The sequence below is a fragment of the Theobroma cacao genome, chromosome 8 (genome assembly GCF_000208745.1).
Source record: "Theobroma cacao cultivar B97-61/B2 chromosome 8, Criollo_cocoa_genome_V2, whole genome shotgun sequence".
NCBI classification, from domain to species: domain Eukaryota; kingdom Viridiplantae; phylum Streptophyta; class Magnoliopsida; order Malvales; family Malvaceae; genus Theobroma; species Theobroma cacao.
Genome location: NC_030857.1, coordinates 15520555 through 15533293, shown reverse-complemented (window position 1 = coordinate 15533293; position 12739 = coordinate 15520555). Strand labels below are relative to the sequence as shown.

Sequence of the window (12739 nt, the reverse complement as noted above, 5' to 3'; positions counted from 1 at the left end):
TCTGTTTTATGGAAGTGTTTTGTAACTTGATTTTTATGTGGTGGGTTTTTGTGGGTAGTTGTGAGGAAGATTTGGAGATTATACTTGCTTTTCGTGTCCAGGTATAGCCCACAAATCATTGAGTCTTTAATGATGTTCTTTTGAAGAGGATTTTTCCATCCTCATTAACAAAGAAACTTCAGTCTTTCAAAAAAAAAATAATAATAATAAAGATTGCATTGATTTTTCAATATAATCACATTACATCCATCAACTCAATGTAACGTGATTGCATTGCAATCTTATATTGTGTTGATTAACTACAATGTAATTTAATTTAGCACATTTTAAAAAATGTGAATGTACATCTCTCATTCCAAACGCCACCTTTGTATAAGAACATAACAAACGCCACCTTTGTATAAGAACATAACAAATTTCCAATGTATTGACAAACTACAGCATCATCACATTGACCTTTTCACTGAACATAAACCAAGAGTACTTCAAAATCCCTACACAAGCAACCATGGACAACTTTATAGGAAGACAAACTAACCATTTATCACTTCTTATTTCCTGGTTTTATCAAGAAATTCAATGTATCTCTTTGGGATTCCATATTGTTCAACCAGATGTCTTGCAACATCATCAATCACCCCACCTTGGATAAGAACCTCATGCCCTTTCTTACCTATAAGAGAAAAAATTCAAGTATATTTCAGTAAAACTAAAACAGTGCATTTCTTGCCATTCATGTGCTTCTTCAAATTGCAAGTGAATGCATGTGACAAGGAAACTAATCAAAATGCAACATGAAAAGCATAATGAAAGACTACTTGAACCTTCTTTCGATCTTGATTCTTGATTCTTGCAAGCAACTGTTCAGGTCGGCAGTTCCAGATCAGCAGTTTAACCATTTTTTGCTCAGCCAACAGTTTTAACTGTTTGATCCATAAGGTCCAAATATGTTCTTGTGATGAAATAGACTAGTAGGACTTTTTTATGTAAATGCTTGTGACAAGGAAACTATCTAAAAAGAAACATGAAAAGCATAAAGAAAGACTACTTGAACATTCTTTCCATCTTAATCCTCGAGTCTTGCGAGCAACTGTTCAGGTTGGCAAGTCCCGGTCAACCAGTTTAACTCTTTGATCCATAAGGTCTATATATGTTCTTGTGAAGAAATAGACTAGTGGGACTTTATAAGTTTCATGTGGAAAGAAGTTTTACAACAGCAGCTTTCTTTTTTTTTCCTGGTTTCTACCTCTGTTCTTCTCATGCTCTCTCTCCCACAACTCTCACTCATTTAAGTTCTAACAGATTTTTTGGCTCTTTTTCTCTCACTTGCAACTTCCAAGCACAGATGGACTCAGATTAGTGTTATTCTTTCCTCATTTCTACTTTCCACGTCTCAACTAATCTAAAATCTTCCCTCCTTCAGCTCCACCTCACATCCAGTTTCTTCATTTCTTTTTCCCAAAATTATGACCAAAGCCTCCTTTTTAAAAAAAAAAAAAAAATTAATGTATCCTTCTGCCAACAGTTAAGAAAATTACATGGTGTTACTAGTCTAACATAAGACCTGTTCATAGCATTTGATTTTATTAATGAAGTGAACATAATATTGAGTAGGAATTGAAGGTGATAAGGTGATGTCGTGGAGGCCAGCATTAATGATGATTTTGTTCTAAAAAGAAATGATCAAGAGTTAAGTCATGGCAACAACTTGAAATGTGTGAAATGGTAAGTGCTGGCCAAAGCCAGTGATGATTTTGTTCTTTAAAAAAAAAAACAAATTGACGATGAGAGAATTCATGTCAAAAACTTGACAATGTGTGAAACGATGAGAGATGGAGCAAGCAATCCAAAAGAAGATGCAGAGTACTTATCTCCCCCACCCCACATCAAAAAACATGCTAGAGAGGAAGAATGAATATTGACACCGGGGAAGGAAGATTTTGGAAGATTTGTTATTTAATATAATTGTCATTGTACTGCACTAGGGAATGAAAATTGACGCCCGGGAAGGAAGATTTTGGAAGATTTGTTATTTAATATAATTGTCATTGTACTGCACTAGGGCAGTTATCCAAGTCCGTGGAGAGCTCTACTAATTCTATACTGACCACCAAGCAATATGATGAAATATGTCAAAAACGAAGAGAAAACCAACCTGGCAATTCTGCCACCGTTGTACTGCAAGCAAACTTCTTCTGTAGCTCTGATGCCAATGCTTCAGCATCCACGAGGAAAGTTTCCAAACCTGAAACTTTTGTCACCTTTTTGTTACCTTGCCTTCGTTCTGTCACTATCTGCACTGTTTTCAAAGCACCTTTCCGCACAGCTGACTCACTTCCTCTAGTCACGATGTGGTGGGCCTGCATGCGGCTTATAAATGTTGATCCTAAATCTTTCTTGTGGATCTCAGTTGGATAAGTTGAACCTTTCTTGATGGCTCCCTTAAACAATGCATCACACAAAGTTGCATCTAAAACCATGATTGCTTTGTTTGTTTGCTTCACCAGATTTTCTTTCTCAATGTACTTGAAGACAATATCAGAAGCCTCAGAAGCTGAGTACAGTTTCCCAGTGTCAGCTCCAACAGAAGCAAAAATGGGCTTAACATGCACACTGGATTTATAGACCTCTACCACTTCAAGCACCTTTTGTGAAAGACATTCACTAGCAGCACTATCACCAGCCTGATCAACTTTCTCTACTGGTCGTTTTTCTGGCTTGAATGATAAGTAGTCTGGGTGAGCACGGTTAACAGAAATTAACATAGCTTCCTTTTTGTACTTGTCTTCTTTTACCACAATCTGTTATAGCAGTAACAATGATCAAGAAATAAAAAATAAAATAATGAATAAGAAAATATAAAGCAACCCATTTTAGAGAGAAGGCTGTGGTTGATATAGGCTTTGACTGCTTGATCAGGATTTTAACCACCTAGAAAATTGTGGGTTTACCTTTTTTCTTTTTTTATCAATCTCAGGCCACCATAACCAACACTATTAGATGAATTAAATATGAAAGGAGACTTCACCAATTTGAAGTTAGACTAAAACTTTCATGCCTCATTATGGGAGTTGGCCATTTTTCAAGAATTATATGCAACTGCACCATGTGGTGTAATTTCTCTAGTGACAGCAAATTTTTCAAGCAGAACAAATTCTTCTTTCTAAAAATGTTTTGTTTCTCTGTAACAATCAGAAGTTGAGAACCATCTTTCTTGGAAAGTTCCTACCTCATAAAAGCTCCAACTTTTTTTATTCCTTTTAATGCCTAAATTCATAAAATGTCAAATCATAGAACCCTACTTCCCACTGCAATAATAGATCAGTAGCAAAAGGAATGATGAAGCCAACCTATAGATCAGAATAAAAACATCAGTTTTTACCAATGTATCGATTTTCTTCAATATAATGAAACTACATGCGAGCTTCATACATTGAACCAACACATAAAAGAGAAGACAAGCTCATAAAACTTCCTATTCATTTTAGCATAGTTGCTCAAGGGAGTATGAAGCTACTCTAAGACAATCCTTAGTGTAACTTCATATCCTGCATCTACCAAACGAACATTAGTTGCATCTTAGTGGATACCTTTTAGCAAGAAATTTCACCATTTAACTTTCTTTTCTGTCGTAACTTTACTTCCATACTTCATGCAAAATCCAAAGACAGCATATTTTAACCCACAGAAGCATCAAAGGACATATCCCATTTTAGAGCCAAAAGGTCATATTTCAAATCACGTCAGGGCTAATGATACTTGCTACATCAAAAGATAAAGGCTAGCTCATTTAACCCCCAAATAATGCCCTCTTTCATGTTTGTTAACCTTCACCGTTAAGAGGGTTTGATCTAAAAAAAAACTGAGTAAAATCTGAATGGAAAAATAAAACAAACTAAATAAAATAGGATAAGTAGACCTAGTTTCTAAACTATCAGAGCACTACTTTTACGAGAAAATGTAGGAAACAAACCAGTCCTGTGGATGATTTGGCTTGTAGCCACTTTGATAACTTCTTATGAGATGACTTCTTGATATCTAATGTGATTCCTGAAGGTCTACAAGCTAACACATGGTTTGACCTGCACCAATCACAAACAACGTCTGGAAAGTATGAAATTGGAGAAAACAATGATGCCTGGTCCAATAATGAGCATAAAGCAAGCATGTCTAGACATAAAATTGACATCTATGCAATCGCAAATCATCTAAAGCAATATAATAGCTAGGCAGCACAGATACAGACACAAGGCACAGGTCTGATATGGCTTGGACAAAACAATATTGAAATTATAAATATATATTTATTATATATAATTTCGTTAATTTTGACATAAATAATATATAATACAAAGTCTTACAAAATTTTATTAAATTTGTCTAGAAAATATTTTGTCAAAAGTGTATCAGACATAATGCAAATTAATATGGCCCAACTGCTTTAGGCTTAGAAGATGTAACCCAATAAACTTTAAAACCTTTCAACCAAAAGCCCACTTGACCCAGCCCAATTTTATAGTTAAGTTGCCAACTATAAAAAAAGTTTTCTACATCTTCATCAACACAGCAACTGCCCTGGTTCAGCAATGCAGTGCTGCAACTCCATCCATTCCCTTGATTACATCACCTTAAAATCGACTTTTATCTCTAATCTGAGCACAAAGCACAGGAAGGTCAATCTGTCCTTAACATTTCTCTCTCCTCTTCTGCCTATTTGTGCAAATGGACAGCTATAATTTTTTGTCATCTCACTGCCATATCCAGCCAGTGTCAGGCATGTCTTGGCCAAATCCTAATACTTTCATTTCTTTATGGCAAGACTCTCCGTATTAAATACATATCCCAGTGTGTCGAAAGCATATCCACATTGGACACAGACACAAGACTGGTACACTTGCGATTCCAAAGTATCTGTGCTTCATGGTATAATAGCAAAAGAATCCCACATTTTAGGTATCATATTTCATCAAATCTAGAAAGGATAATCTTCACTCATTGTTCAGAAACCATGATCTCATGAAAAATAAAGAAAGTTTATAAGTAAGAAAAAACAAGGTCAAGGCAGCTCAAACAAATTTGTGAGGAAAAAAGGTTTAGAACCATAACTTTTCATGGTGCCTATTTGTACAAATCAGACTAACATTACATTATAATAAATGGATAAAGGTCTAGTTCCTTAGTCAAATAACTAAAAGAAGAAAACGCGTACAGGATCTTCAAATAATGTTTTAAATTGGGCAAAATACTCAAATAAGCCCTCAAACTTCACTCAAAAATGGAAATCAACCCTTTATATTTTATTGCATGAAATCAAGGTTATAAACTCTTATTCTCTTGAAATTATGACCATTTAATTTGAAAATGAGTGAAATTGAGTCCAATAGAGATGGCAGCGCACTAACTCATTTTATCTCTGCTTCAGTAGCAACCAAAAAATTATTTAAACAACAAAAACAAGAGTTGGACCAAAAGTTAAGTTTTTTTAACCTAACAAAGAAACCCTATAACAACATCTTCCAAAAATAAAAATAAAAAAAAACCCTAAAACCATTAATAAATCCACGCCAGCATCGTGGACACCAAATCCAGGTCAAGCTAAGTCTAGCAACATATGCAAGATTAAATTAGCAGACCCCAATTTTAAAGTGAAAAGGCTTTATATCATACCAACAATCTTGTCAATTGGGAAGAGAACAAGAAAGGAAGAAAACGGAAGAGAAGAAAGAAGAGAAAAACAACAAAAAAGAATGAAAATTTTTTATTCAACATTTTTAGTTTTTTTTTTTTTTGAGAAATGGTTTTAGGATTTTTTCTGCCAAGTTGAAAAATAAAAAGCAGTTATTCTCCCTCTACAAGAGGTCATCTCAGTGGTTAAGGCATCTATTTTTTTGAGGTAAAATCAGGGCTACAACATTTTTGGGAAGAAGATTTTAAATTAAAAGCAAAGAAATGGTTTTAGGACTTCTTTTCAATTTGATATTCCTGATCAATCTGGGAGTCTCATTCTCAAAGCTTAGAAATGATAGCACTACTAAGACTAAGGAATTTTCTTCACTTAATCTTAGTGGTAAGTGTTTTAATTGTCATGGTAGAGGTCACATAGCTTCACAAGAGATCATTTTCTTGCCTCTCTTAAACCAATCCCACATGCCTTTTGATTTTATTTCTTGACATGACACTTTGCTTTTTAATACTTTAAGATTCTTTGTCCAACATATTTTTGATCTCATGTTGGATTAGACAAAAAATTGGCAAATTATGAGGATTTTAGTTTTACTATGGACATGCATGGTAGGATTAAGAAATTTGATGCTGCTGACTGTGTCACGGTTTGCATCCCTCTTGAACATTTAAATTGAGTGCCCAATCCATTTACCCATATTTCTTCCTCCCACAACTTGGACTTAATGCATATTTATTTACTTTCCCTAACCACTTGAATATGTTTTTTTTTTTTTAAGACAGGGCCTAACCACTTGAATGTTAGTCATGTTTTTCATGTGGAAAATGCATTACCTCAATGGGATGCTATTGAGCCTTTTTTTTTTTTTTTTGTATGCTAGTCATCCTAGATGCATTTTACTTGTGGCAATAATTCTTTGCAATACACTTGTTGCTTCTTGTCTAGACAACTATCACTAACTCTTGTTCATTAGAAAGGCCCTTCATTTTTCTACCTATGGCTTTTCCTGAAGCAAAACAATATTTGCATTCCAACACTCCGGAGTTGAGTTCTTTCAAATGGGGGCAATAATAGAGAATTGTTGAGGCCTTCTATTTTATTAGGGTTATTTTAATCAGGTTATATTTGGTATTTGCATTTTATTAGGTTTTCATATTTAGTTATAAATACCTATGTTCTTTTAATTTTGATTAGGTTTTGGATGATGAATATTTGAGATTTTGAGGTATTGACTATTGAGATTCCTTCCTCTATTGATTCTTTTCTGGTTTTTCTTCTTCCCTAGTTCTATTTCTTCCTTAATTTCCTATGTTCCTAATTGCTTCTCTGATTTTTCCTCCAAATTTCCACTTTCTTTCTCTTTCCCTACTTGTTCTTCATCAGTTTATAATTTTAAATTCATGCAATATAAAATAGAGGGTTGATTTCCATTTATGATTGAAGTTTGAGGGCTTATTTTGGTATTATGTGATGCAGGCGCATATGAAAATTTATTTAGTATTTTAGTTAGTTTAGGATTTTATTTTATTTTATTTAGTTTGAGATTCTTTTTCCTATCTTTATTAGAATTTTAGTACTTTAAGTCTTTATTTAGGATTAAGATTACTATTTGATTAGGATTTATCTTAACTATTATAAATAGGTATCTTAGGTAGAAGATTATTATTATCATCTTTTGTTATTTTGAATATTTATTCAAGAGGTTTCTTTGAAAACCCAATTATCTTTTTATTGTTCCAACACAATCAACCCTATTCTAGCCTTAATTGTTGAGTTCTAATTGCCCTAAACCTTTTTCGGCTACATCATTATGCCTTCAAATAGACAAATAACCGAGAAGCAATGAAGAAATGTGAGACAAGTGAAGAAGAAAGAGATGCCTTTTCTACCTTCTTTTAAGCCCCTAAATGAAAGAGAGGCAAATATATTTATAAAGATAATAAAAAAAATCAACAGTAAAACTATTAAGAATTTACGTACTGACCCATGGACAAAATGTGAGATAAATCCATGAAAGAAGAATGAAGAAAATAGTAATTCGAGTTTGCACCCTGATTCATTTCACGTCCCAATGAATATTATCGTATCATCCCCATATTTGCAAACTTGCATCTGTTTCATGCCTCAATGAATTTATTCACACAATCCACCTATACCATGCTGAATCTTCATTTCCTGTACATGTCCATATAATGTCATGCCCTTTATTTGTTTTTTTCTCTTTTTATTGAAACCTCAATTCTTTTCATAAGAAACAAAAAATACAAACAAACCATGAAGCTAACCAAACCAAGAATTTATAAACTAGTAATGCTATCACTGCATGAAAGAAAATTTAGGTACTCTTTGACGTAGTTCTTGTTTTTTGAATAGACAATCTAGATACAGCTACTCTTTAGTTTTTTCATAAATATTATTCATGATTGCATACGCTTTCATGTGCCCAACAAGTGTCACAGAGGGAGAGAGGAAGGAGCAACGAGAGGGGGAATATAGGTGCATGAATATAAATTTAAGTATCTTACCACAATGTGCTTCCAGGCATCGGAAGGTCTTTATCCTTTACCGTCGTATGCAAGGCCTGCAAAAGGCATCTGTCCAAATGGGAATCCACTCCCTCAGTAGAGAGAGAATTGTGCCCAGTATTTGACTCAGTAGCAGCAACATTTTCTGATAACTTCAAATCACTCACATCTGGGGTAATTTCTTCTGCAGCATTCTCAGAATAATTTTGTGTTGAGGCAGCTAATCTTTCAGAAACAACATCATTTACATTAACAGATTCCCCGATATCTTCATTGTTAATGCCACTTTGTTGAGCATCAGACCCATCAGCAGCACCTTCAGATGAATCAGAAGGTTGATTTGATGACAAAAAGGAAGGATCCTCAAAGACAGCATCCTCCAAGAAACCTGCATTAGGAACATAATGGCCCTCAACCGATTCCCTGCAAAGATCCCACAGGCATGTCAATGATGAAGCCACACTTTAACCAACTTCTCAGTTAGTTTCCAGCTATACTTGCCAAAGTAAGTCACGATAATAGTGCATTATCCTTAAAGCCTTCCCACGCAAACCAGCTTTTAATGCTTCGGTGCTGCTCATAGTGGTGGATCCAACCTGCATAATACAAATCAACTTTTACCATTCCTGACTACATAGATTAATATGCAATGTGAAGTATAGAGAGCTAGCAAAGAAAAAACAGATAAAATTTCTAAAAAAGCTTACTGCAATAGGTGCTGGATTGCCAGGAACTTTTACCGCCCATGGCTCCCCAGCTGAAAATGAAGGTAGACCTTCAGCAGCCACACTAATACCAGGGAACATCAGATCTGCCCCTCCTATGACAAATCGAGAAACCTCACCCCCCTTAAGCATAAAAGAAGGCATAAGTTCAGGGACCTTCCAGAGAGCAAAAACTGCAAGAGGGAAAGTTTTAGATAACAAAATACTAAAACCAGGAAAAATGCATATAAAACATGAACATAATGTAAGAACTTCACCATTTGAGTTTTCTGAATAAAACTTTTGCGAGGTTAATATCTTTAACATTCCAATGCTCTTCACTTAAGGGAAAAAAAATCATGCCCAGTGGCATGCTAAGGATAACTATGGGGGAATAACAAAAACCTTGTTTACTCACCACTCCATAAAATTAGACGATCACTACTTCAATTATAGCTTGCTTGTATACTATGATTATTGTTTTAAGACATTAATACACCCAGAAAACATTTATCTCAAGTTGGGTTTACATTTAATAAATTCGAATTCAGGTTGACAATTCCTCCGCCTTTCTTTGACATATTTATTTATTAGATTGAGTTCTATTGAAGCAAGTTATGTCATGTACAAAACTACCAACCAAGCCAAGTCAGACAAACCAGGGATTTTCATCAATTTCATGTTGTCTTGGCTTTATGTTAATTTAAGTCAAGTCCACAAAAACATTGAAAAAAATATCCTGACTAAATTAATTATATTTATTCCATTTTAAATCTTCAATATCCTTACCTTTTACATTTATTTTGACTACTATAAATAAGAGTCTACCACATGGGTTAGAATATGGATTTGAATGTATGCTTCACTCTTTTTCTAGATTCAGTTCACACACACACACACACGCACGCACACACGCACACGCACACGCACACGCACACACACACACACACGCACGCACGCACGCGCGCACACGCACACACACCATTTGTTTTTTTCATGAAGCATTCCATTTGGCTTTATTTGTACAACATGGTAAATTTTGATTAGCCTTATGTTTTTTATTTCCACACACACACTCCATTTGTTTTTTTCATGAAGCATTCCATTTGGCTTTATTTGTACTACATGGTAAATTTTGATTAGCCTTATGTTTTTTATTTCCATTTGAGTTATGTTTTTCTTTTTCCATTTAGTTTTTCTGTATATTTGTTATGCTTAAGTCCAAGAGATCCTAGTGCAGTCTCAAGATATATACCCAATCAAATATAAATTATGGTTTCTTTATACATTTTATAACTTGTATTCTGGAATCGCACGGGTTTAAAACTCAGTCATAGGTAACAAAGTCTGTAAAAGAGGAGTACTTGAAACTTGCTCTCTGAGTTAGCCTATATAGCTCTCTCAACAACATTTGGAAAGTCTCTTCCTCCTCAAGCACAAGAATAGAATAAGAAGAATTTAAAAGCAACAGTTTCCATCCCCACCAACACGGTACTTATATATCCCTAGCACCTTCGCCACAAAAACAAGAGAACCCTTAGAAAGATCTCCATAGAGTAAATTTAATCTCAATTAAATATTGAAGAGGCCCAGCTATCTCTATAAATGGTAAAGAATTTTATAAGAATCATCCTATTGATGTGCTCACCTATTGTGGTGATCCCAATATCTAACTCACTAACTAATTAAAACTCCTGCTGTAGTTCAAGTTCATTGACAGTATACAACAAATAAAGGCCTATTGTACCAAAAGAACATGGAAGAAAAGAAAATGTTAAATTGCCTTCACTAGACTAAATTCAAGGATAATTCCTTCAGTCTATTCCGTTTTCCATCAATGCTCATTCAGAAATGTATGGAGAACACAACTCAAAACTTCATTCACTTGGTTCCTTCTGACTATGCAGTACAGACACTAGGTAGCACAATGCTGGCAAGAAAAGTTGTCTTATGAAACAAATTTCATAACATCAATGCAACTTCAGATACAAAACTTGTAGAAAGCTAGAATCAAGAGAATCTAAAACACAATTAAAGCTGGTAGTAAAATATTCACAGTATGATTACCACTTCAATCACAATCATTATTTTTACTTTTATTTATAAAATATCTTTCCTCCTACTCTAGATGTGGATCAGTCCCAATACAGTCCACATTAGAAATTCCAAGCACTCACAAATCACAATCATTTCTCTAACAATACTCTTTTATGTTTATTAATTTACTCGACATAAATGAATGCAACATAGAAAGTAAGAACATTAAGAGAACAAATATCTTTGCCATGTAAGGAGTAAGCGTCCAGTCATCTATAAGAATTCTTTGGTTTTTATTAGCCGCAACACTGGAAAGAAAGCTTTCTAGTTGATATCAATTCAATACCTACATTTAAAACAAAATTTCATATTTACTAACAATTTTAGCTTTCCCAACCCCATCAATGCAATAACAGAAACTTTTGATAAACCCCTTCTTATCCACGAGACGCCAAGTCTCCAACGTTGCAAATGAAATCAAAACTACCCAATACATCAAAGCTAGCAAAATAATAATAAGGGAAGCGTAAAAATAAGCAGGGATGGAGAAAAAACTAACATACCAGTGGGGTAAATTTCTGTGCCTCGCCCATCAACATCGAAGAACACTGGAAACCCACCTTCTACACCATACACATGGGCTCGATTTTGAAACTTTGCAACTGTTATCTCAGTCTAATATGCAAAAACCCCCATCAAAAAAATTAAAAGAAAAACGGCAAAGAAAGAATCAGTGCATGAATGAAGATGTAGGGTATAAATGAAAAGGATTTTCAATCAGAAGACAACAAAAAAATGAAAGATGGGCACCTTGGGAGGAAGCAAGGCATCGATGTCGGCATCAGAAGCTGTGGGAAATCTGTCTCTTAGTGTCCGCTTCAGCTTCTTCCTGTCAGCCCCAGATAGCCTCTGGTGGGCCTTTGCTTCTACTGCCTTCTTGAACATTTCTTTGCACTCTTTCTTTTGTTGATCGAAATGAAAGACTTATAACAATCCGGCAGGAAGTGTAAGATGATGGCTCCCAAGGGTTTTTGAGTTTTCAAGTGTTTTAAGAGATTTTTCCTTTTCTGGATGTAGCTTTGTCCGGAAGTATCCGGTTTAAACCTATGCTATGATTTGTGCATTCATTTTCTTGGTAAATATATTTTTTGATATATATATATATATATATATTCAAAATTTTGAAATTATTTTACTTTTTAATTATTATTATTATAAGTATTGCCTTTGTAATTATAACATGTAATCTCACGCAGAGAAAGGGATTTTTATATCATAATATTTGAAAGAGTTATTCAATTATATTTTATAAGAAAATTTAAATAAATTTTTTATTTTTATTTTAAATTAAATAAATTTTTAATTAATTAAATTATTATATATCATTCAAATTCAAATAAATTTTTTTATGGTTTTCAATCAAATTTTTTATTTTTATTTTATATTAAATACATTCTTAATTAATTACCATTAATAAAAAATATCACTTGGACATACTTATGTAACTTAACACTATGTAAAAAGTGAAAATACCACAAAACAATGTCATTGTAAAACATCATCATTTATTATTAGGTACCACAACAGTGTCACAACAGCACTTGAGCAACATAAAATGATAAATAATAGTTTAATTAATAACAGTTAATTAGTCATTAAATATTTTAATATCTCTAAAAAGTTTAAAATTTTTTTTTTTGGTTTCATAAAAGTGGCATTTGGTAAAATCATTAGTGTCATTAATTAAAAATTGTGGGTTTAGCATAAAATAAAACACTTAGAAAGTAAAG

The 12739-nt window shown here is 33.8% G+C and overlaps 1 protein-coding gene across 2 annotated transcripts; it reads right to left on the bottom strand.

The window, feature by feature from the left end:
- Positions 372-12064, bottom strand: LOC18592925 (eukaryotic translation initiation factor 2D). Of its 2 annotated transcripts, XM_018126116.1 has the most exons (9): positions 11760-12064; positions 11513-11624; positions 8916-9106; positions 8710-8804; positions 8209-8631; positions 3974-4082; positions 2156-2801; positions 539-673; positions 372-463 (listed from the first exon to the last, which is right to left on the bottom strand). In XM_018126116.1, the coding sequence occupies exons 1-8, from the start codon at positions 11892-11894 to the stop codon at positions 552-554; spliced, it is 1833 nt and encodes a 610-aa protein (XP_017981605.1). In that variant the 5' UTR covers positions 11895-12064; the 3' UTR covers positions 372-463; positions 539-551. The 2 variants fall into 2 exon arrangements, with proteins under 2 accessions (XP_017981605.1, XP_017981604.1); XM_018126115.1 differs by having other exon boundaries at positions 372-673.

Bases quoted from the DNA above. Each gene is read 5' to 3' on its own strand.
- LOC18592925 (XM_018126115.1), bottom strand. From the start codon at position 11,894: ATGTTCAAGAAGGCAGTAGAAGCAAAGGCCCACCAGAGGCTATCTGGG. The intron at 4,083-8,208 runs GTAAGATACTTA...TGATTGGTGCAG, and splicing joins ATGCCTGGAAGCACATTGTG to GTCAAACCATGTGTTAGCTT. The intron at 674-2,155 runs GTTGGTTTTCTC...TTTCTCTTATAG, and splicing joins AACGGTGGCAGAATTGCCAG to GTAAGAAAGGGCATGAGGTT.